Source organism: Natator depressus, chromosome 8 (assembly GCF_965152275.1).
Source record: "Natator depressus isolate rNatDep1 chromosome 8, rNatDep2.hap1, whole genome shotgun sequence".
Lineage (NCBI taxonomy): Eukaryota > Metazoa > Chordata > Testudines > Cheloniidae > Natator > Natator depressus.
In genome coordinates, this window is record NC_134241.1 from 4440297 (window position 1) to 4465756 (window position 25460).

At 48.5% G+C, this 25460-nt stretch overlaps 1 protein-coding gene across 10 annotated transcripts; it reads left to right on the forward strand.

Moving 5' to 3' along the window:
- Positions 1-47: 47 nt before the first annotated feature.
- On the forward strand, positions 48-23816 carry FAXDC2 (fatty acid hydroxylase domain containing 2). 10 transcript variants are annotated; one of them, XM_074960234.1, is made up of 12 exons: positions 100-227; positions 4339-4523; positions 5153-5428; positions 11345-11410; positions 12811-12858; positions 14282-14373; positions 14495-14598; positions 16054-16175; positions 18591-18796; positions 19613-19718; positions 20371-20537; positions 21934-23816. In XM_074960234.1, the coding sequence occupies exons 5-12, from the start codon at positions 12811-12813 to the stop codon at positions 22088-22090; spliced, it is 1002 nt and encodes a 333-aa protein (XP_074816335.1). In that variant the 5' UTR covers positions 100-227; positions 4339-4523; positions 5153-5428; positions 11345-11410; the 3' UTR covers positions 22091-23816. The 10 variants fall into 10 exon arrangements, with proteins under 10 accessions (XP_074816339.1, XP_074816335.1, XP_074816333.1 ...); XM_074960232.1 differs by having other exon boundaries at positions 4339-4450; XM_074960233.1 differs by having other exon boundaries at positions 103-227; positions 4283-4450.
- Positions 23817-25460: the final 1644 nt, after the last annotated feature.

Consider the following 25460-nt stretch of genomic DNA (forward strand, 5'->3'; position numbering starts at 1 on the left):
GGGGAGCGGAGCGTCTTGTTCGAAGGGCGCCTGCGCGGGGGGGGGAAAGAGAGGCTACTGCAACTTCCGGTAGTTGCTTTGCTCAGTGGCCGCGGGCTCCTGCTCAGCGCTCGGGGTGGGGCAGAGCAGGGCGGCGCCTACAGCCAAACGCTTGGGGGACGCGCGCTGCCGCCGCCACAGCGAGTGGGCGGCCCGGCCTGGAGGGAGGCCAGGGGGCCGGATCCCAGGTAGGTGGACTCCTGGGGGGGGCCACAGGGCCCACTCCCCGCAGCTTCCAGCCGGGGTCCTGGGGAGCCCGTGCCCTGTGGCGAACATAGGAACAGCCCTGCGGGGTCAGACCACGGGTCCATCGAGCCCATGTCCTGTCTGCCGACAGCGGCCAGCGCCAGGAGCCCCAGAGGGAAGGAACAGAGCAGGGCATCACCCAGCGATCCGTCCCCTGTTGCCCAGTCCCAGCTTCTGGCAAACGGAGGCTAGGGACACCCTCCCTGCCCATCCTGGCTAACAGCCACGGCTGGACCTGTCCTCCGTGAACTTATCTAGTTCTTTTTTGAGCCCTGTTATAGTCTTGGTCTTCACAACATCCTCTGGCAAGGAGTTCCACAGGTTGACTGTGTGCTGTGTGAATAAATACTTCCTTTTCTTTGTTTTAAACCTGCTGCCTATTAATTTCATTTAGTGATCCCCTAGTCCTTATGTTATGAGGAGTAAATAAGGCTTCCTTATTTACTTTCTCTACACAGGTCGTGATTTTATAGACCTCTATCATATCCCCCTGAGTCATCTCTTCTCCAAGCTGAAAAGTCCCAGTCTTATTAGTTTCTCCTCATACGGAAGCCGTTCCATACCCCTAATCATTTTTGTTGCCCTTTTCCAATTCCAGTATATCTTTTTTTAGATGAGGTGACCACATCTGCACACGGTATTCAAGGTATGGGTGTACCATGGATTTATATAGAGGCAATATGATATTTTCTGTCTTATCTATCCCTTTCTTAAAGACTCTCAACATTGTTAGCTCCCAGCTGGGGCTCTGGGGGTGACAGGACCCAGTTCTCCCCTTCCTCTGGATGTTAGCTGGGGCCCTTGGGGCAATGGCAGCACATGAGGGTACCCACGCTATGCTCCCAACTCGCAGCCATCACCTCTCTTGGGCACAGACCGGCGTCGCTCTCCGTCCTGACGGGTGTCCAGGCTGTGCAGTACCCTGTCTACACTCAATTCCCAAGCAAGCCAGGGGATGTCTGTACAGGAAAAAACCCTCATGGGTAGCGAGTCTCAAGAGCCAAGGTCAGCTCACCTGGGCTTGTGCCAAAACGTCCATGGAGATGTTCCTCTGAGGAAGTACATTTATTCTTAAGGTGAAAAGTATCACACTGAAAACATACTGAAATAAGAATATACACATGATAAGCAGCTTACCAGAGAGCACCTGTAAGGGCTCTTGCAGGTGATCCGTCTTTCAAAACTTGCCATGGGGATTTTCTGTGGTCACAAGTTTTTAACTCAGAACAAACACCCCCGTGAATCTCTGAATCACTCCTTTATACAGTTTAGGCCTCTGATCTTGTCCTCATGAAACAGGTGAGCAGCAGACAAGTCCCCTCCAGATCCAGCTGCCAAAGCATAATTCCTGTCCGAGAGGACTGTGCTCTCCATTTTGCCTCTGGTTTTGCTGCTCTAAACTGGATTACGCTTGAGTCTGTCTCCAAAGGAGATACCTGCCTCTCTGCGTCTGGCTTTACTGAAGGAGCAGAGGCCCTTGAATGACAGAATCGATGGGTCCCACAGTTGTTGCAAAACATGACAGCAGTTGCTGTTCTCTTCCCACAATTCAGGGTTAGGTGGCTTCTTTTCTCCCACTGAATCTCCGATCAGTGCCTTACTTGGACAAAAAGAAAAGGAGTACTTGTGGCACCTTAGAGACTAACAAATTTATTTGAGCATAAGCTTTCGTGAGCTACACTGTGAGCTGTAGCTCACGAAAGCTTATGCTCAAATAAATTTGTTAGTCTCTAAGGTGCCACAAGTCCTCCCTTTTCTTTTTGCGGATACAGACTAACACGGCTGCTACTCTGTTACTTGGACAAGTTTCTGGAATTTGTTTCCTTTCATGTCAGTTTTATTTCAATATCCCAGTCCTAATGTTGACCCCTTCATACAGATATCTCTTCAAGCATTATGAAAGTAATTTATTTAACTATCCCCTTCCCGCAAGCGACCTCTTCCATGTCAGCATATTCTCATGGTGTCTATCTCTTGCAAAGCAATGGAGTTTTTGTAACTCAGTGTTTATTGAACTTGATCTTTGAGGTTGTTAGGGATTCAAACCTTATCTTCCAGATTAGTTGTTTTTCGTTCCCTTTTTACTTTCTCAGCTGCAGCATATAGCCTTTGAATTGCATGAGTTATACATTACATGCACTATGTACTCCTGGGGGAATTCTGTGTCAAAAAACTAAGAATTCTGCACATGATATTTTAAAATTCTGTATATTTTATTTGTCAGAATAACATAGTATGATCACACCAGTTTCAATTATTTTGGTAATTTATTTCAAAATACCTGTCAGCGAGTATGTCTGTAACAATACAGACCAAAAAAAAAAAAAAAAAAGATTCAGAAAATGTTTTTTGACAAATAGATTCCTTATTAGGCATATTAATACAGAACTTTGAGTAATAATTCATTTGAACTACAATACAGAACTTTATATCCTTCACCCCTCAGAAGCCGTGAAAAGGCTTGGGGGAGTCAGGGGTACTGAGGGAGAGGGAAGTAATTGCTGGGAAGGAGCCTGGGTGTGGGTGGGAGAAGTCTGGCACAGGTTTTTTTTGGGGTGGGGGGATTGTTAGGGAGTTGGAGAGCCTCTCCCATGCAGACCCTGGCTGACTCCTAGCCTCTCCCATTCAATCTGAGACATCTGCCCCCGTCCCCATGTGTCCCTACACCCCCACTTAGCCACCCCCAGTCCCCAAGTGGCACTGCATCCCCACTCCCATTCAGCCATCATCCCAGTGTGTCCCCCCACTAGCTCTTTTGAACCCCAGTCTATGTGACCCCCTCCCAGCAGCCCTGTGTGCCCTGTTCTGTCTGTTCCCCCCCCATATCCTGTGCCTCCTCCCCTGGCTCCATGGGCAAGGTGCTGTGAAGAACACACTGTCCTCCCTATCCATGGTTGGCTGCTCTGGCCTGTGAGCTGGCTGCCTTCTGTGTTCTGGCACCACAGCAGTCCCTGGTGGGTGAAAGGCATAATTGCAGCACCTCTCCAGTAGAATGTATTTTCTGCGGAGAAAAAAAATCTGCAGGGCACATGAATTCTGTGCGTACGCAATGGCACAGAATTCCCGCAGGAATTGGCCCTGCCAAAACAGAACCGTCACAAGCAGTACTGAGTGTATATATGGCTGTATGAAACCATTGCAAGGACATAAGACAGCTAATCTTTTCATGCAAATAGTTTCCTACATGGGTCCAAAGTTTGTCAGTAGCAATGGCAGTTTTTTGTGATTTGGATACCCGTCCACTGGGAACCAAACTAATTTCAGAGGGGACACTGAATAGCCAAGAAATAGGAGATGCTTTTGGTTATTGTCAGCCTGGATTGGATTCAAACTAGCAACTTAGAAAGTGAAAAGTCTTTATCTAGCCCATTACCAACCCCCTGTACTATCCAGTCCTCTGTTGGGAGAGTGATTCATTCAAAAACAATTTCTTCTTTAAGTGACAGTTAAAGGAAAACACCAGAGTCTGGAATTTGGTGAGATTCCAATGGCCTTTCACCTACTTTTTCATGCATGCAGGATAACCGTCCCACTACAAGAACCAGTCATAATGAAGCTCAGCTCAGCGACTCTGTTCTCACTCAGGCTGTGTATTTCCATTCTCTGTGCTGTGCTTCTGCTTGTGAAATGCAGCATCACTTCTCCTTGAGTCTACGAGGCTACAGAAAACAACAAAAAGGAAAGAGCCCCGTCCCACCATGGAGAAGTTAGTGTCAGTCAGTCGAAATGTTTTTGAAATGTTACAGCAGTTTAGCTCTGAAATAAAGTCACAGCAAGAGGCTGAGGTACCAAGTGGCCCTCTACGGGGAATGTGGGAATGGAGTTTGAAGAGGTGTCCGTGTCCCCCCCCCTCCCGAACATGGCTTGGTGAAAAGTTCTGTGTGGTTATGAGTACCGGGTATTAGCCACAGACTATGGGACATTTGTGATTCTCATACTTGTGGATCTCTCTGAGCTCTAGCCATCATTAACCGAGATGCTGTTTACTTCCTTGCAGACCTGGCAGGGCTAAGTGGACGTGTGTTGTGGTGTGTCTGTTTCTTCCTCATATAGTAAAGCCAGAAAGTGGTGATGGATAACAGCACCTCTCCTAGAGCTTGGATCAGCTGCCACACTATCTACTGGAATAAGTCGCATTTTCTGGGACCACACCTGCATACTAAAAGTGAGGGCTGCCACAAGTGACTTCAGACCTGCCGTACCCAGTGCTCTCATGTGCACTACAGACTTCACTATGTGTAAATACTATTGTTAAGAACGAGGGAATGCCAATTTAATCTGTTCTACGTAGATAGGACTGATATCATGCTATGACCGTTTTAAGTCATTGTTTTCTAGTCCCGCTTATGCAATGTGAGCGAACAGTCATAAGAACATAAAAACAGCCATACTGGGTCAGACCAAAGGTCCATCTAGCCCAGTGTCCTGTCTTCTGACAGTGGCCAATGCCAGGTGCCCCAGAGGGAATGAACAGAACAGGTAATCATTAACTGATCCATCCCTTGTCACTCATTCCCAGCTTCTGGCAAACAGAGGCTAGGGATGCCATCCCTGCCTTACAAGTCAGGCTTGGGGGCCAAGACAGAGGGCCAAGGACTTAAGCAGCGTTGCTCAATAACTCTCCCTGGTCCCAATAAATACACTTTTGACCTCTTGAATAGCACTGGTTTTAAATATTTGTGCTTAGGGCACTGGGTGAGAGCAAAATGCATAATCTGCAAACTTATTTATGTGTAACTAATGAAAACAAACGTGAAAAGATTTTTAATGATGTTGCTAAATTACTTTTATAGCAAAAATAAACTCCTTGAAGAATGTGCTCCTCTCAATCACACACATACACTCTCTTTCTCTCTCTCTCTTTCAGTCATACGCACACACTGTTTCTCTCTTTCTTTCTCTTTAAACTGTCTGAGCAAAAGGGTGTAGCAGTTGCCAGCACCAGTAATGACCTAATGCTGGCTTCACATGACGTGCCTGGGAGGAGACAATCAGCTGCTCGCTTATAGACACACCTCCCTCTTCCTTTGCCTGAGGATGTGATAAAGGGACCGACAGCAGCGGTGAAGGGCAGAGAATTGAGTTCTGGATTGGGCTCTGGCCAGCGACCCAGGGCCCCCTTCTAGGCTGCAGCCAGCAGGAGGTGAGCAAAGAGGGAGCAACCAGCACCTTGGGGCACAGTGGTTTAGAGGTACTTGATGGAAACTCTAGGGATGGCAACTCCATTAAGAGACTTACAGCCTGTTGTTAGTTCTATGAATGCATTTATTTAAAAAAAAATATTTTAGGCTTTTCAGAGTGGGGACTGTCTGTCGTTCTGTTTGGACAGTGTCTGGCACATAGCAGCACCAGAAGCACATAAGCTAGCTCTGTGTCTACCCTTGGAGAGAGGGTGTCTACTAAGCACCTTTTAAGGTATGTGGTTCCCCAAGGTGGCCAGTGTATAGCTGCATCTTGTGGTGTCACAGATAGTCATCGTCTTTTCGCAGGTGAGATTGTTGTTCCAGCAGCTGACTCTCAGCCTGTGTTGATGCCAGAGGGATCAGGAGAGGAGGGCTAAGGGAAAGGAGGTGTGTTACGGAGTGAATCCATTGCCACAGACATGCCCAGTTATTCAGCTCCTGCACCTGCCAGCAGCAGCTGGGTCTCTAGTTGGTGTCTGCAAAGGGGGCTGAATTGCAGGCTCAGTGTAATTAGAAGAGGGCAGCTGTTCGACCTCAGGTTGGAACCTAGGTTGGTAACAGTAAGTTGGGGTGGAGAGGTGGGGATCAAACTGATAAAATAAGTTTTTGAAAAAGCATCACTGATGCTATAGCTTTTAAAAGTTTTGCTGGCTGGTGTCACTGAGCCTGTGTCTGGCCTGCCACGGCTTCCTGGCTGCCCAGCTCTTCCCCACCTGGGGAAGTGAGCATCACTCTGGTGCCAGCTGGCAACCCCAAGAGGAAGCAGCAATTTTAGTGCTAGCACAGCAAGGCTAAGCGCCAGGGGGAGTGTGATCCAGATGCACTGTGTGAAGAACATCATCTAGTATTTCCTTGTGATTTTCTGGATGGAATCTGTCCATCACAGATATCCCTATCTTGCAGCTTGTCTGCAGAGCTATACCCTGACTGCCCAGCTCGCTGAGATCATGGGGTACATGAAGGGCAAGCTGGGGAACAAGCTGATGCATCACAACACCCACCTGATGGAGGCCCTCAAACCACCACATAAATACATACCAGAGATCGTCCTTGCTGGGAAAGACATGGACTCTCTCCAGGGCTGAGCATAGGTCACTGTGTTCAAGATAGTTTGACAGATGTACAGGGAAGAAAAGCCAACTGTCTGCGAAGATAAGGGGCTGAGTCCAGCTGTCATGAGTGTCTGCCTGAATTAATCAGTGGTTGAGGGCTACTCCCTGTACACCAGAACTTGGCATTGCAGTTGGGGTGACCAGACATCCAGAGCCAGATGGGCATCTCTTTTTGCCTGGCGTGATTTCAGTGTTGGGTCTATGCCCAGAGACTAGGCAAGAGTAACATAGTCTGCAGTTAGGGGCAGTTCTGTTGTGAATGTGGGTGGGTATGATGGGAGAAACGGCACAAGCCGGTTTGAATCTGGAGATGGGAATGCCACGAATCCACTCCTGAAGGGTGTCCTGGGGAGAGCAGCAGCGTGTGCCCTGCCGACGGGAGGGAGCCTCAACAGCTGGAGAGTTGGCTATTGGGTTAAGAGAGCCAGTTCTGCTGGATAGAGACATCTGGTCTCCCTGGCTGAGCCATCGGTGTCACTGGCTGGGAGGGGAATCTGATTCTTTAGCCCAGTATGTAAGAGTATTAAATGCACAGCATTGACTTTCCAGGAGCGCCTTTCCACATCAAGGCAGTTCCCAGGCCGCCCTTGGTGCACTGCCACCTGGGCTCTGCAAAGCTTCTGCTAAATGAAATAAGGATGATACATTCTGTCTTGGGCTCCCTGGGAGCTGCCCCTTCCCTGGGCTGGCACATGCAAGTCTGACTGATAGTCCAAAAGAGGGATGGGACCCCCACCCCCTCTTCTCTGCCATGGCCGCCTCCAGCTGCAGGAGTGGCTGCAGCTCTGTGAGCCCAGTCCCCAGCTTTTTCCATATGCTGCGCAGACATGACACAGGGGGGCTGTGCCCGGGAGGGAATGAGGCTCAGATGCAGCAGGCAGGGCAGGATATGTTTAGTGAAGAACACATGCCCCGTTGCCCATAACTGATGCCGTATGCACACTAGCTCCTCCAGCCCCTCCAAGCACTGACTTCTCTGTCCCCAGCCCACCTACCCTGCCATCCGATGGATGTAAGTTGCACACAGAGATGAGGAGAGCTGATCCTGTTTTGCTAGGCCCAATGCCTCTCTGCTTCGCTTTCCACCCAAACAGACTGGTCCCGCTGTCTCGCCAACCTGATGTGCACTCACTTTTGTATTGGTGTTGCAAATCCAGCCTCATGGGACTTAGGAGCTAGGAATGTCCTGCCTAATGAATCTCATGGAGTTACTTCCTGGCCTACTTATTTCTTGTCTTGGGTCTCACCTGAGTCTAGCCCCGAGAGCAGGTGGGAGGAGCTGTGATATGCGAGGCTGGTGTGGGGACATTGGTACCTGCCTCTGGCAATATCTGCACTGGGGAAATTTACTAAAGAATTTCCCTCTGGCGCAGCTGCTGTCACTTCCACAATGGTCTCCTTGCTAACACTTATCACGAACATGGGAATTAGCTTTCAACTAAAGAGTGTCTCATGGAAGCGCCCCCGCCCCCCGGAGATGCTTTTTGCTGTGGCAGCGCCGGCCAGCGGCGTATGAAGGCTGGACCAAAACTGTGTGTATGGCGTGACGAAAAAAGCTAGCCAGCTCTGGAGGGGCTAGGAGCTGTCTCTGTGCACTCTGTTGAGCTCAGGAAATGTGCAGTGTATTTAAGTCTTGGCTTCAGTTTACTGTGGGTTTCACTGCAGTGGGTTTGGATTTGGCTAACCAGTGCTGCAGTATCTGCTGAGCTCAGCTGACTAATAGCAGCTGCCCTTTGCCTTCTGTGGTGCTCTTTGCAAGGTCTTGCAAAATGAAGTTAAGCTGCTGATCAGGGCTGGGCCCTTGAACTGCAAATCTGAGTCTGGCTGACCCTTAGAGGACTATCATTTGGGGGCGGGGCTGTCCCTTCTCATTCCCCCGCCCCATTGAGAGGGACCCACTTTTCTCTCTTTGTTTGCTTTCTTCCACAGCCAGTGCAAGAGGAGTGGAAGCGAGATGTGTTCCAAAATGGTCGTGAGCAGAGACTTAGGGGGCTTCTGTGGGCAAGCAGGTGCTCAGATGCCCCAGAGGTGGTGCAGTATGAGAATCTAAAGCACAGACTAGAAGGCAAAGCCAAGCACGTCATTCTGCTGCCAAAAGACCTGCTGCAATTCCAGGCCAGGAAATTCTCCTGGGTGTCCATGTGCCTGCAAAGAATCACACCATAGTATCACTTTTAATACATAAATTGGATGCATGGGCCTCTTTCAATGGCTGGAATGGTAAATTCTGTGAATATGGACTTGTTGGTCCATAAATGGCTGTTGTAGAAATCCAGACCCACTTTGCAGGAATAATTATTCAGATTATTGAACGTTTTATAGACTGTTTTTTTTTAAGTTTGACGTGATCATTAGACATGCCTGTGGCTTAAATTCTCATAGTATATTTCCCAGAGGGCCTCCCCCTGCATGCTCTTCCTAAAAGCCTGTGTGGGCGGGAGCTCAGGGCTTCTGCCCTGTGGCAGGATGGTGGGGCTGGCGGCATCTGCTGCAGGGAGCGGGTCTTGAGCTTTAGCCCTATGTGGAGGGGGCACGATGGCTTCTGCTCTGCATGTTTGAAAATATTTACTGGAGCTCTGCTCCGGACAGCTCTAGCTGAATTTAAGCCCTGGCTGTGCCAGTATTTTACTTCAGGGTTTGAGGACTTGGTGCTGCTGACTGGGATTGGCTTGGTTTTAATAACAGTCTCAAACGCTTTGTAAAAATTACTTTAAAAGGCGGATTTAAAAAAATAAACCAGCGGCAATTCCGGCGTCTCATTTCACGTCAGACTCTGCTTTGACTGCAGCCCGCTGAGAGGGCTGATGTTTGTTTGATTGACTACTGCCTGGTTTATATGCCAGTGCAAATTCAGCAGCCGGTGGCGTCATTATTTCTCTGTTTAATGGAATAGCCCCAGCTCAGTGGCATACGTCACCGTTTAGTAGGTGCGTCCTGGGCCATCTCAGCAAAAATGCTGTCTTGTATGGTGCTGGAGCAGAACAGGATCTTGCTAAATTTGGCTTTTGCCTTTAAATGTAATACTGGATCTCGCAGTACCCTTAAGTCAAAGAGGAATGCTGCACTTTGATTACAGGGCAGGAGGGGACCCGGCCGTGAGGCATACCAATGGTTCTTTTAACAGTTCCCCCAAAGCTCAAGAGATGAGATGATGTTGGGCAATCCTGCTGCCTCCTCCTAAGGACTCAAAGCCAACTTGCAATCTTCCTGGCCTTCCGACTTGTTGGAGACACAGTTTCGAGGGCATTTGAGCCACTGGATCAATATAGAAGACATGTTCTCAAGCACCAGCTACCAAGCAGGCTGTTGTGCGTCAGGTCAAAGCAGTGAGGCTCTCCCTTTTATACACCTAGCTATCTAGGACCTTATAACATTGCCCATCCCTGTAGCATCTGAGCAATCCTCAGGAAAGGCTCTACGCAGTCACAGAAGGCCATTGGGCTAATACTATACTGTCCTAGGAAAACGGTTTCAGTTAATATGTTCTTCATGGAGCATCCATTTCGAAAGGGTTTGGTTTTTGACCATTTTCTTGTATGAACAGCATTGAGATGAAGTGAAGTGTCAGAAAGAAATTGCTTTTGAAGCATAAGCTATTTATTGTACAAGCTGTTTCACTAAGGCCAGTGCGTGCAGCTGTACAGATAGATAACATCACAGAGATAATGGGGTTATATTTGGATGGTGCATAACAGCACAACGTGGCTTGATAAGTACATTACAGAGGGCAAAAGGCCTTTTGCAAAATAAGATAATTTGATCATGCGACAAAGGTATTTACACTTGTTATTCTCAAGACAGCAGGATCATAGAATCATAGAATATCAGGGTTGGAAGGGACCTCAGGAGGTCATCTAGTCCAACCCCCTGCTTAAAGCAGGACCGATCCCCAACTAAATCATCCCAGCCAGTGCTTTGTCAAGCCCGACCTTAAAAACTTCTAAGGAAGGAGATTCCACCACCTCCCTAGGTAACGCATTCCAGTTTTTCACCACCCTCCTAGTGAAAAAGTTTTTCCTTCTGCTTGGTAGTCTGAGATACCAACCATTTAATGTGTTGATCAGAACCATTAGAATCAAAAGTCATTTCCTTTTTTCAGAAGAGCCCTAGCTAGCAAACTAGGCTGCCAGGTTGGAAACAAACAGCATGTCGAAGATTTTACAGATTGGAAAGAATAGCGTCCCATGGCCCAGGAGGGAGTGGGGAGTTTGAATTCAGGAGGAAGAGGCTAGCAAATGGGATGAAGACACTAGTTTAAAATCTAAACAGCTTCCTCTTATGACGCATCTTTCAATAGCTCTTTTGGGTCAGCGCGTCAGAGCTAGCTCAATCCATTTGCAATCCTGAGTTTAGAAAAGGCTGGTTCCCCACGGTTAGCACTGAGCACAGCTAGCTCATGCCCTTGTGCTCCAGGTAAGAGGCTGAGAGGTGGAATTGCTGGATTCTCGTCCCACCCCCACCACAGTCACTGGGCAAGTCATTTAGGGCCGGATTTCAGTGCTGCTGAGTGCCTGTAGCTCCCACCGAAGTCATTAGGAGCTGTGGGCATGCAGCAGCTCTGAGAATCAGACCTTCTCTTTTTAACCTGTCGGTAAATAACACCCCAGACAGAGAAGTGGGTCTGATTTTGGACTATAAACCTTCAGAGCTGAAACACTAACAAGCTTTAAGGGGGCGCAAAAAAAAAGGGCATTAAAGTTTTACAATTTCAAAACAGAAATGTTGTCTCCAAGCTAACTGGTTGATTTTTGTGCTTGTTGGCAGTGTGGTCCTTTGCCAGGAAACTCTACAAAAGCAGCTCCAACCAGAGGGAATATTAGAATCATAAAGGTAATGCACCATCACCTTCTGAATTATTTATTTTGTCAGCACTTTGTGCTCTGTGTAATATAGCCTGTTTGTTCCTACCATAAAGGAGTCAGCGTGTCACAGACCATTCCAGTTGAACTCCCCTCTTAAGAGCTCTCCCTGCGGCTCTCGGGGGTGTGGGCATTTCTCCAGCTTATGCTAATGGGACTTGGATGGCCAGATCCAGGAACAACGGCATTGAGCTGAGGAGCTCTACAGAACCCTCTGTACTAAACCAGTGACTTCAGCTGGGCCCTGAACGCAGACTAACCCTTGCGTTGCATCTTTTACTGACGCACTGGCTGTTCTTGCCTCATAAACAGACAAAGCTATGCTGTTCTTTCTTTGTTAGTGGCTTCTGTTGGTATTCTGGAGAATGCAGTTTAGAGAGTTTACTGTGCACTCAGACCCTAATCGTGCAGGTCCAGCAAAACTCCTATGGACTTGGCTGCAGTGGGGTTCTACCACAGTAAAGAATGGAGGGTACACCAGAAGACCTAGTAAAAAATAAGGCCTTTTTCTTGGCTACATTGCTTTAGTTCTAAAAGCACAAGGAGTCAAATTCTGCCCTTTGTTCCAGCCATGCAATCCCATTAATATCCCTGGGGTGGCCAGGGTTTAAACAAGGGCAGAATCTGGCTCATGGCGTCTATGTACCGGGTGTTATATTGTCTTTTATTTGAACATTGAAGAAGATTCAGTGAAGCTGAGGTGAGATTAATTGTAAGGACTATTTTGTTAAGCAAATTTGTTGCTGGGAAAGGTTGGCCATCTAGGAAATGAAAACTCCCCAGCTTAGCCCTGCTGTAGACACTGCACGTGCACCAGAAGTACAATGTTCCTCCCGCTAGCACCTGACCTCTAGGAGTGCAAGGTAGTTCAGGCTCTCTCTCTCTATTCAATCCTTGGCCTCTCTGCTGAGCCTGTCAGCAAGGGGGCTGGTTAGAGCCATGGGCCAGGCTGGTTATGATGCTGACACCTGCCCAGCTTGTATCTGAAGAGCCAAGCAGATGGTAACGATTTTCAGTCATTGGCCCCTGGGCTGGATCTGAAGCAGTGACCTAAAGGTGAAAATCTCCCTTATCATGTTACCAATGTTTGGTGCACAAGTCCATAGGGGCTGTAATGTAAGGGCACAGGGTGATCTGTCATTTTAATCCCTCGCCCCAGTGACTTACTCTGCTGTACCAGATTGCTTTGTCCCGAAGGCCTGGGACAGCCATTGAACACAGCACATTCCAGACCAGTCAGGCCCCCAGGAGACAGCTGTATCCTAACATGTGAAAACTTCCTTGGGGGCTGCTTTCCCATCCTCTTTTCCTCCCCCTCCCCTTTTTCTTTTCAGCTCCCCATTCACTCACTCGCATCATTTATTATTTTAGATGAAGGGAGATGCTGCACGTTCCATGGGGGGCTCACGGCAGAAGCAGGTAAAGACTCAAAGCTGTTGTCGTCTCAACTGAAATGTTATATGGTGGCCAAGTGCCAGGGAGCTTCCTGATTGGCTCTTGGTGATGCTAAGTGAATAGTCTCTGCCCTGGCAGATGCCCTGTGGCTTCAGTCACTTACCCCTGGACAGGGCAAAGCACTAGAGAACTTAGAGGAAGGAATAACCTGGTGCGGAGATGGATTAGATGAACAAAGAAATCTTTCCCACAATGGCAGCTTCACAGATTCCGTAGCTGACGCTGCTCTACGCTCGTACTGTGGAGTGGTTCTGTTAAATTTAATTGGTGTCTCCTTTGATATGCGTGAGAAAGGGACAGCCATTAAACAAGGCCCTTTCTATTCAAAGGGCTTCTTAATACAGATATAGAATCATAGAATATCAGGGTTGGAAGGAACCTCAGGGATATACAAATTGCTGAATCTCTGTGACTGAAGCCCAGGACTAGGAGTTTTACACGAAAGGTTACGTTTGTGGATCAGTCCCGGGCTTGCAGTATAACCTTGGCAAATCACACACCACCTATGCCTCAGCTCTAAACTGGACAGTTATTGGAGGGGGTGTTGTTCCGAGCAAATAAACAAGATTGTGTCAAAGAAAATACCAGGTACAATCATCAATTTCTACTCCCAGCCGCAACCACCTACAAGGCCTCAAACTTTGACTAGCCGCTTGGACCGAAAAGGGCTAACACCACTTCACTTGGGAGTCTTCAGTGCAAATGACCTAAATTCTATCCAGTTCCAGATAATCATTTCCTAAGCATCCTGGAGCAGGAGCATTAGAGAGGCTGATGTTGTCTATTTCTGTTGGAGCGACAGCCAGGCGCATTGCACTGAAGGCTGCTGAGGAAGGGGGACTCGGGGTTTTTACCTTACACCACACATCTGCATTCATCCTGTTGTAAGGGATTAAACTTCTCTTGTTGTTGCCTGTCTCTTAGCAATGCCACAGGACCAGACGCGTATTTAATTATGCAAGCCTAATGAATGAAGTGGGCTGTAGCTCACAAAAGCTTATGCTCAGATAAATTTGTTAGTCTCTAAGGTGCCACAAGTTCTCCTTTTCTTTGTGCTGTTTTGAGCTATTTTATCTGTTCATCATAATGACCTGTTACACAAGAGAAGGGAGGAAGTCACAGACTGATTGCTATCTGGATCCAGTTTAAACGTGTATTTCTTTTACCATACAGATACAGACTGTAACATATATTCAGAAAGTCTCATCCTGTCCCACCTAGCATCTGTGGATAGGGTGGATAACAACTTGGGTCCACTCACTTCTGTAGAGTGCTGGGTGACAGAAAACAAGGGTTCCTAGGACTGGATCATCCCTTGATCTCCTGTGATTTAAAACACAGGCTACTCCATGACATAGGTGTAATCACTTCTGTTTCCTGCTCTCAGGCGGGGAAGCTCTGGGACTCTATGAAGACAACTGGCTTCATACTGGGCACTGGCCTTCTGCTGTTTGCTGCCTTCAGGAACTCTGTCACCTGGTAAGACCACTCACCTGATAGCTTGAGAAGCAACATTTCAGTGGGTGGGGAGATAAGACAGATGTAATTTTTGCAATGAAAAGCTAAACCCTGCGTGTAATTCTTGGGCCCTTCTCCCCAGGCACTTGCAGAAGTTCTGGGGGGCTTCGGGCAATTTCTGGCAGGCACAATGGGAGAAAGTTCTCCACCTGCTTGGAGGAAACCAGTGGGCAATTTTCCTTCTAGGTGAGTTGTTTTGAATGCCAAAGCTCGGCTGCAGGAAAGCCAGATTCCAGCTCCCCCAGAGCTCTGTGTACCAATGGCATGCATTGCCGCCAAATCCATGCCATGCCTCCCCACTGGTCAGGGTCCAGCTAACATTCTGGGACCACCCTTTCCACTGCAAGTATTTGTAACTGCCAAACCATCCAGGACCGATGTAAGGTTCCCACCTCCCTCATTAGGCTAAAATGAAATTACACCCCAGGTCTCACTGGAGTAGTTATTACCAAAAGGATAGAACTGGCTTTATTGTAAAGCTAGACACCTTAGTAATATTCTAGCTGGGTGGTACCTGTCTTGCAGCCAGGTTTCCTCCTGTAGTAGTGTCGACAACCTGGCGATAACGACGTGGTGGTAGGGGGCAAGGTGCCTTGTCCCTAGCGCAGGCCTGTATTATTGTAATCTCATCCCCACTCTACCCTTTTATCCCATTCAGGAGCTGTCTCTTTGCTCTGAAAACCTTATGCCCGGAGACACTCATTTCTGGACAGTGCCTAGCCCCCCAGGGCCCTGGTCTCTGTTCGTGTCCTCCAGGCACCACTGCAATATCAATCATTTCTGATGGACAAAGGCTCCCCTTTTTTCAGCGGTGTCATAACCATAGGGGTAGCCTAAATTCTTCCTTACCTGTAAGGGGTTAAGAAGCTCAAGTAACCTGATTGGCACCTGACCAAAGGAACCAATGGGGACAAAAGACACTTTCAAATCTGGGTGGGGAGGTTTTGTTTTGGGTTCTTTGTTTGTGTGGCCGTTCGCTCTTGGGACAAAGAGGGACCGGACATCAATCCATGTTCTCCAAATCTTTCTGAACAAGTCTCTCTTATTTCAAACTTGTAAGTAACAGCCAGGCAAGGCATATTAGTTTATCTTTGTTTTCTCAACTTGTGAATTTTCCCTTTGCTAGAAGGAGATTTATCCCCATTTTGTTGTAACTTTGAAACTAAGGCTAGAGGGGGTTCCTCTGTGCTCTTTGAATTTTCTGCTACTCTGGAAGGTTAACTACCAGCCTAAGTTTACAGAGGTGATTCTTTTACCCTTTTCTCTTTAAATAAAATCCTTCTTTTTAAGAACCTGACTGATTTTTCCATTGTTCTAAGACCCAGGGGTTTGGGTCTGTAGTCCCTTTGTAACCAATTGGTGAGGATATATGTTCAAACCTTCCCCAAGAAAGGGGGTGTAGGTTTGGGGGAATAGGACTTCAAGTGGTCCTTTCCCTGATTGTTTGTTAAATCACTTGGTGACAGTAGCCATCCCAAGGCAAGAAAGGAATCTGGGCCTTGGGGAAGTTTTAACCTAAGCTGGTAAGAATAAACTTAGGGGGTCTTTCATGCGGGTCCCCACATCTGTACCCCAGAGTTCAGAGTGGGGAAGGAACCCTGACAAGCTGTCTCTGCCCATCTCTCTCTCCTTCTACCACAGGCACGGCCTTAGTTCCAAGCCTTGTTTACTGGTGCTTCAATGGACTCCTGATGGTGGCAGATGGGACCGGAAAGCCCAATTTCATCACCCGGTACCGAATTCAGTTGGGCAAAAACGACCCTGTAGGTATTTCTCGCCGTGTCTGCCGAGCTGGACGAATACCACCTGCATTTTCTTAGAGGAAGAAGGGAGGATGGGGGAGGCAGAGCTGTCAGTCTCCTTCCCCCCACCCTCCCAAAACCTCATGCTCTTCCACACTGGGGGCTGGCGGAATAGAATCAAGGCAAGAATTCTACGTGGCATGCAAATGTACAGGGGACGGATGGTTCTGTGGTTAGGGCAAGGCTTAGGATGCAGGCCAGCTGCGGTCAGTTCCCAGCCCTGGCACAGATGCCCTTGGGCAAATTTTTTAGGCCTCAGTGCCCCCCAAGCAGTTAGATGTTAGGTGTCACACTAGCTATGTGCCGAGAAAACTCACTACGATGTCCCAAGCCTGAGTTAGGCACCTTAGTCTGTGATCCACAAAAGCTAGCTGGGGTTGGGGGAAAGGGGGCTTCCTAAGCTAGCCAAGGGGAGATGCTAGGTAGAAGCACAGCTGCATGAGCTGTAGCAGATATGCTTCCTCCAGCGACAGGAGGCGTTTTCCGGTTGATGTAGGTAATCCCACCTTCCTGAGTAGCAGTACCTAGGTAGACAGAAGCACTCTTCCATTAACCTAGCTGCATGGACCACATAACTTCACGCCCCTGAGTACTGTAGCTAAGTCAACATAGCTGCAGTCAGGGGTGTGAAAAACCCAGCCCCTGACAGACATCACTATGGTGATCTAGTCCCCACTGTCAACATAGCTGAGGTAACAGCAGAATGCTTCTGTCCATGTAGCTGATGGCTCTTGGCAAGGCTGTGTTCCTACCCCATTAGAAACACCCCTTCCCATCAGTATAGGGGGCTATGCCGGTGTTGCTACACCAGCATATAGTCTCCACAGAGTAGAGACAGCCTAAGCCTGTGTCTACACTAGAGCCCACGCCAGCATAGCTCTGTTGGCAGCCTGCCCTAGGCCACCGAAAGCCATGAGCTAAGGCACCAGAAGCTATGTCTACCCTAGGGGTTTTGTTCACATTGCTAGGGTATGTTTCCCCCCATACACACACCTCTAACATACGCAGTTGTGGTATTAAGCATAGACCATGGCTAACTCACTCCTCCTTTCCCCCTGCCTTTGACAGCAAGCAATCAGTTGCCCCAGCGCCCCAGTATTTTTCACTACACGCAAAAAAGGCAAGCACCTATGTCAGCGTGAGTTGATTGCTAAACTGAACAGCGGTTAATAAGCGTATGTTGTCAGACTTCAGAGTTAACGCCCCAGTTTGGTAAATGGGAAAAGTTTCATACCTCGGGGCACTGCCAGGTTCAGGCAGACAGCAGCTGGCTGCTAATCATGTCACATTTGGAAGGTTTCTTCATAACTGTGTGGGCTAAAGAGTTCTTTCAATGTCATTTCAATTGCTGGACTGTAGTTAGGTAGCACTTTAAAGCAATTCACAGCCACACCGCTGCATAACCGCACTGTGCACACAGCCCTGGCCACAGTGATCAACAGGGCATGGGGAACTAAGTCAGAGAAATCACCGCCAGATGCAGGGAAGGGTTCTACCCCTTTCCTAGAGCCGTGGGGCTGCAGGTTAAAGCATGTTACAGCTTTTGTGCAGGTGAGCGGAGACATATTCCTGTAACACCAGACTCAGACCCCTGGCCCTGGCAGATGACCTCAAATTGTACACTAAAGGTCTTTAATTAGGATTAAGATTATAGAAAGGACAATTGCAGCTACAGCCATTCAGCTGTTTGTCCAGGGAGAGCAAGCAGGATCAGGAAGTCATGGGGAAAGCTGGAGGGAGACAATTCAATCGGGGACCCATCAACCCTGAGAAGGGCACTTGGCTTTTTTTATTGCTCCTCCTTGAAGCAAGGTGGAGCAATGCACCCCGGGGGCTGTGGTTGGAGACAAGAGTCGGTATCTGCCACTGCCAAAAGATGTCTTTACAGAGAGAGCCCTGACTCACTATAACACACCCACCTTTTTTGCAGTGAAGACAAAGCCTTGAAATAATAGTGGTGTCTTACACCAGCGTGGCCACGCTGAGCCATCAACACCGGAGATGTGCTCACTTAATTCCAGCCTTGGAGCTGCTCAGGCTGGCGTAGGGAAGTATCCTGCTTAGACAGCAAAGGCTGATCAGCTGCTGGGTACCGAAAGCGTGTTTGTCAGTCCTACCTCTCGCCCCTCTCCTCCAGTTCTGTGCTTTGCCCACAGCAGAGCCAGGCACTCGGCTGCCAGCGACACAAAGAATGAGGGCGCTGAACTTTAGGCAGATCAGTTTCTTGGTTATTTGCCTACTTGTGAAACTTGATCCAAAAAACCCAAAACTAACTTACCAACATCCAAGGCCTGAGTCCTGGAAAGGTTCCCTCTCCCCAGAGCCCAGAGCTGCATGGCTCCATGGTTAGCATTAGCAGAGTCTCCTCTCTTGCAGGTGGATCCAGCGAAGCTGCGGCAGGCTGTTCACACAGTGCTGTTTAATCAGGTTTTCATCTCTCTCCCAATGATGATGCTCATGCTCCCCATCATGAAGTGGCGGGGACAGCCCTGCAGTGAGGAACTACCCACCTTTCACTGGTTCCTCCTGGAGTTGTCCATTTTTACCCTGGTGGAGGAAATTCTCTTCTACTATTCACACCGGTGAGTTGGGCAAGAGAACTAGTCTGTCCTGCAGCTGCTTCTTCCTCCTTTAAGCTCCCTAACAAATGTGAACCGCTCTGTCCTGAATTATGACTGTTCCCTCAACAAAACACCTCCATTAACCTTGGCCAGTCAGTGGCATCAGCCTTTCCTTTGGGAGCTCTTGGTGGTGTAACACTACTAGGGGCCGTGTTTAACCAGAGATTATGAAAGTAAGAGGATTGAGATGGACTAGCCCACAGGCTGAGGGATGGAAAAGGCAAGTTGATTTTATATGTAAGCTATAATCTAAAGCAGTCGAGTTGGAGGGAGGAGGCTGTAACTATTGCTTATAGGAGGAACTATACACCAGCCAAAGAAAATCTAGAAAGAGTGTATTGTGTATATGTAGACCAAAAAGATTGTGAACTCCCTGGTCAAGGACCATGACCTCCTATGCACGTGTACAGCGCCGGGCACGATGGGACCCAGCTCCCAACTCTCCAGATCTCCTGAGCACTACTATTACACACACACAGATGCAGAGTAAAGTCAAAGAAAAAAAAAAAACCTACCTCGTAAAGAGAGAGAGGCAGTTCAACAGCACACAAAGCAATTGCAGGAATATACACAGGCTGGGTGAATTGCCCAAGGACACCTGGGTTCTGTTTCTGGTTCTGCCTAGACTCATGAGTCCTGACGGCTAGCCCTGGTCTTTAATTCACTTGGCTGCTCTAAAAATCTATAGATTAGAAAAGTACTGAGGATGCACCCGGAGTGACATTGGTCTCCGGGTTGACTGGACTTGAAGACTTGGTTCTGGTTCTCTCCATGCAGGCTTGTTCATCACCCGCTTCTGTACAAGCGCATACACAAGAAGCACCATGAATGGACCGCTCCCATTGGTGTAGTCTCCCTCTATGCTCATCCGGTCGAGCACCTGGTAAGCAGGCACTCTTGGGGTCACTGCCCAGCAGCCTATCAAGTAAACCCAACCTGTTGCTGTGGGCTTTGCATTTCCACTGGGTGAGGATTTGTGGGAAGGGAGGAGAGTAGCTACACTTCAGACTCTTCCTGTTGGGAGATGAAGATGGGATTTGTGGCATCTCCAAAAAGCTGCTGTAGTAGAAGTGTCTTGTGGCTCCTTGCACTGGGACTACAAGCTCTTAGGGTAGAGCCAGCTACAACAGGGTCAATCTACTGTCAAGACAAACTTTTTGGGAGCCAGGGCCTCCAGCAGGCTGGAGCATGATGGAATGGGGCCTCCTTGAGGCTGGTGGTCTACTGCATAGACTGAGTTACAGTGGGAGTTGGCCTCTGTCACCTCCTTTATCCCAGTCTCTTAGGTGCATTGGCAGAACACTCCCAGGGACTCCCACAGCAGCACTAGCTAACTTATCGCACCTCCACAAGGCGCTCAACTCCCACTATTCCACTTCAACCAAGTGCCACGTTCAGCAACAGCAGCACCGGGCTGCACTAGGTTCTAGGTGCTCCCGTAGCACAAGCAACAAGAGGAGACGCCGGTTGCGGCCTTATGAACAGAAGGTTTGGGTGTGCATGTTAATGAGGCAGGGCTTGTGTCTGAATTCCAGTTTTCCAACATGTTGCCTTTGCTGGTGGGTCCGATAATCCTGGGATCCCATGTTGCTTCCATCATGGTGTGGCTCTGCCTTGCTATTCTGACTACATCCATCTCGCACTGCGGCTACCACCTGCCTTTCCTCCCCTCGCCGGAGTTCCACGACTTCCACCACCTCAAGTAAGGTCACTGGACACTATCCATATAGCTGCTCCTCCCCCCATGCTCTGTGGACTGGGTCAGCCCATCAGTGGTGGGGATGGGCCATAGCCCATTTGTGAGGACCAAACAGTCTGACATGACTGCTAGTCAATCTCTACTCTGGGATTCCATCTGCCCCACCTCAGTCTGGTTCCCCTGAAGGCAGCTTGAATGTATCCAGCCTCCTCACCCTTTGTAAACAGGAAGCACTGAGAGGTTAGAGCAGAGGACTGGGCCTTGGACAGTTCCTGCTTTCCTACCTCAGCTCAGCCACTGACCTACCGTGCAACCTTCAGACAAATCACTGACCTTTTCCTTTCTGTTTCGCGGTCCACGGAGCTGGAAAACTGGCTACGAAGCAGAAACCCAAAGGCTGAACCTGAGCTCAAGTTTCTTGGGTGGATTAGACAGAGAAAATAATGTGTAGGGTCCAGAGAAGCAGGCATAGCCTGGTCTTCCCTAGCAGTGATCTAGGGCATCACGGACAATGCTCCGTGGAGCATCTTTCTGGCTGCTTAATTCCTTCTCTGTCCAAAGGCAGCAATGGAAAAACCAGACAGACATTCTCACAGCTGAAAAGCCTGACACAGCAGGAACCTGGCTTCCCCGGTCAAAGTGCTGTGCACACATGATTGTTAACTCCCACCCCCCAGGGGAGGTGACATACGAGCACCTTTTTACAAAGGTAGCAGAGCAAAGCAGTGTCAGGCCTGCAGGTAGAGTCCCGAGGGAGGTCCTGGTTCCCAGGGCTGTGCTCAGGTCCCTGACCAGACTCCCTGGCTAGCATCGTTTCCTGAGCACTGCTTTCCCTTTCCTGCAGGAATGGGGTGATACCTGATGTATCAACCAGTGCATATCACCCCATCTCTCCATGACACTGATCATGCTGTATGCCAGGAGCACGGATCACCAGGGACATCAGACCCTATGGCACTGAGCAATGCTGTAGGGCCAGCTCATAGCTTCCTTGGCCATAGGTGCGTGTACAGGCAGTCTGGTCTTCCTGTGGCCGCAGGAGCTCATGTAGCTTGGAGTTGTGGCTGTCTGGCAGAGTCCCACACTCTCACTCCCTGGCTGGTGATGGCTGCAAAGGCAGCCCGCAGTGCCTGGGGATGGAGAACACCCCTGGCTCAACACCTTTCCTAGATGACTAGGTAGCAGAATGGGCAGGTTCTGGGCTAAACCCCATCCAGTCCTCCGCAGGCTGCAGAGCAAAAGGCTGGGAGAGACAAAGAATGTAAAGCAGGATTGGCGGGGCTCTGATAGGGATACAGGCTATGGGAGGGGGTGAAAGGGAAGAGATCTGCATGGCCTACCTTGTTTCTCGACTGTAACCTCCAGTACCCTGTGTGGTCCCTTTGTGCTTGGCTGCCAGGTTCAATCAGTGCTACGGAGTCCTGGGGGTGCTGGACCGCCTGCATGGAACAGACACGCTCTTCAAGCAAACCAAGGCCTACGAGAGGCACGTCATCCTGCTGAGCCTCACCCCTCTCACGGAGAGCATTCCCGACTCACCCAAGAAAGCCAAGTGAACCCGCCTCCCCTGTGGCTTGCACAGGGGAATCATGAGAGCTAGGAACCATGATTATGCCAAGTAATTTTCTAATGAGAAGCAGGTTATTGTTCATCCTAAGTATCAAAGACAAAGCGGAACCGTGACCCGTTGCTGGTGACATTTGAACTCGCTTCCCTTCAGTCCCCCCCAGCCTGGAGTGCAGAGCTCAGCTCCAGGCGGCAGCCCTACAGGTGGGGAGCCTTCTGAAGTGAGCGTAGGGTTTTTTTTTAGTCACCTGGATCAAGCTGCCCACAGACTGCCCCATGCAGGTTTCCTTCCAGCCCCACAGAAATGGCTGCTGTTCAGATCTCCCATTTCCTGCTTGAGGCTTTTGGACCCAGGACGAAATCTCACCTGCATTGCATGGGGAGTCGCAGGGGAATTCAAGAGCACTGCGCTCCAGGCATTCAGCCTGGCCTGATCTCATCCCAGCACTCTGGGCCTGGGAGAATCAACCCGAACACCCCCTGGAAACACGCTTGTTGGGGCAATGTGGCCCTTTGTAACCACTTCACCAGCACCATCAGCCCTGAGAGCTCAACATCCCACAGTACGGTTACTCCCCATACCTATGAAATAAGGGCTTCAAGCTTCAAACCATCACTGATCACCAGCAAGGGTCAGGCAGATGCTACCCCCACACAGCACAGTGCTACATTACTGGGAGCACGACACAGGTTTTATCATTTTAACAATTAATATGGAGGATGAAACCAAAATGCAAGTCACGAAGGGAACTTTCTAGGACGGAGGCTCTGGGGCTGAAGTCTCATTAGCATAGCTAGTAGGGGCTGACTGCTCCATCCCACCAAGACTCACCTCACTTCCAACATAGCAAAGTAGGCAGAGGGAAACCCCTAGGATTGCATAAAGTTATATGTGATGGAAGAGCTTCCCGCCATCACTGTTCTCCTGAACTGTTTGGTAGGGAGAGCTGCAAATCCCTTAAACAAAATGGTCTCCCTGTCAGAAAATCACTAAACCATTAGGACACAACTGAAAGTATCACAGAGCACCCAGAGCAGCGAGTGCTGAAAGTCAGGACTGAGGTCTGTTGGCAGAGCAGTATGGGGGCTTGGGACAGGAACAAGCAAGGGAAGAGTGCACTGGATTGAGACTGAGCAGTCCTACAAGAGCTCTTCTGCAGAGACCTTGTGTAGTGCCCAGCTGCAGTGTACTTGTCAGGTGCCATCAGTGTCTCACCTTCACGAGTATTCATTCCACATGAGACGTGTCTGATCTGTAGCTCAGACCCTTAGACCCCCGAGCAAGACTGAGAAGAGAGCAAGGAAGGTTGCAGGGACAGGAGAGTCCATACCACACGGTCTTTTGAGGTTTTTATTTTTATACATTTTTTTGTATTAAAAAGGAAAAAGCATAATTACCACAAATTACAAAGGACTAAAGCATTACTAGAATAATGAATCACATCAGCCTAGAAAGCAGATACTCTGAATAATATTAATGTTATAATACAAGCTCTCATTCAAGTATTTTACATTTTTTTTTGTTGTGGTTGTTTTTCTTTTCCTTTTAAATGGGATGATGATCCTGGCACACAAGTCAAGATTATGTACTATTAACAGAAGATGGATCACAGAGTGGGTTGTATTAACAAGATTTTCCTCCCCAGTGATGAGTGGTCTGATAAGTCATTTTAAATTTGTCTCTACAATAAAACGCAGCTGAAGAAGGTTGCAAAACACTTTTTCTCTTTTGTTTTTGGGAGTAGAGGAATGAGGTTGGGACAGAGACAGAGCCTGGTTGGAAAGGACAGCCAGATCAAACTAATATCCCCTTTTGTTCTGGCTGAGTGATGAGCATCTAGACAAAAACACTGGAAAACCCACCCTGCCCCAACCACCACCAGTTAAACTCAGTGTCAATTTCCAAGTCGGAATCCATGGACTGGGGTTCCAAGCTCAATGGTAGTACATTCCACAGGGATCAACCAAGGCTGGGGTTGGCAAGGGAAGAGAGTTCAGCCATCCTTTCCCACAGGCACACAACACTATGCCAGGAAGACTCCAATGGATGAAATGATACCAAGCCCCCGTCTCCCAGGGATATCACTGGTACAAGCCAACCTATTGTACAAGACTGATATTCTGGAGGGATGAGAAGTGGGAATGTACCACTGAGGAATAAAGAGGAGGGGTTGGGGTGTTAGTTGAAATACATCTAACCTTTGACATGAAAAAGTGTCTATAAAAACCAAAATGGATAGGTTTAAGCCCATGCCCTTTCACGCTCAGAGAGCTTCCAACAATAGGGTGTGCTTGTCACAGATACGTCGGTCCTATGTTCAAGTGTCTTCAGAAACTGAAGATGTAAACGACTCTTTGAAACGTTACCCCTAGAATTTTTTTTAAGTCACTCCACCCAATCCACATCAGAGATGAAACTGTTTTCAAAAAAAACAAAAAAACAAAAAAAAAACAACCCAAAACCCACACCCACTCTCCTCTATTATTATAGGAATTGGAAATTAAAACTAAAAAGTCAGTGAGGCATTTAACATCAAGTGTAGCAACCCTCTCCTTATTAAGAGCCTAACGTTGATTCCAAAAGAAAGTGAGCTGACAACCCAAGGTCTCGGAGAAGAGACACACAGAGGATATAGAATGTTGCAAACAATCTGCTACATATACAGGTGTGTGTGTTTTTGCTTGATAAAACAAAGTATAGATCAGAAAGGCATTAACAGCTAAAAGGCTCCCCTCCGCATTGCCGTATTGTACATGTACAGAAGTATGGCAGAGTATTGAGGTTAATATGTCATTTGTTACAGTACAGTCAACCAATCAGAAGCAGAGTGAGTGAACCTGGACAGAACCCAACAATTACAGATAACCACCGGGAGGGGGAAACAAGCCACGAGGAGCAGACAGAGCAGCAGCACCCTATACACGTTTTCCTTTAAAAAAAAAAGGAAAAAGAAAACCCCCCAAACCACCCCACCTCTGTAAAAACCCTGAACCACAGTGCTTTGGATCCTGCCACAGCTGTCTGTCTGTAAGACGGACACCAACGTGCAGGGCCCGAGAGAGGAGATGCACATGATTTAACAGACATTTCTTCCACCTGGAATGGCAAGGCCAACTGCACCCCCACTTGGGGGCCGTGGGGCAGACTTGGCTCTGCATTAACAGCTGCCTCTGACTCCCTCTGCCGCAGACATAGCAACTGCAAGCTACAGAACCCATCAGCACGTGCGAGAACCATTTTTTTTAATTTGTTTTTTTAAAAGGAGGTGGGAGAGTCAAGATGGACCATCCCTGACTAGAAGGGAGTTCAAGTTCCTCTCGGGAAAGCGGTGGTGGGGGAAGGAAATCAGGCCAATGCAA

Coding starts and splice junctions, on each gene's coding strand:
- FAXDC2 (XM_074960229.1), top strand. CDS start 8,771: ATGCATGGGCCTCTTTCAATGGCTGGAATG. Junction 11,411..12,810: donor GGAATATTAGAATCATAAAG/GTAATGCACCAT, acceptor TTATTATTTTAG/ATGAAGGGAGATGCTGCACG. Junction 20,538..21,933: donor CACGACTTCCACCACCTCAA/GTAAGGTCACTG, acceptor CTTGGCTGCCAG/GTTCAATCAGTGCTACGGAG.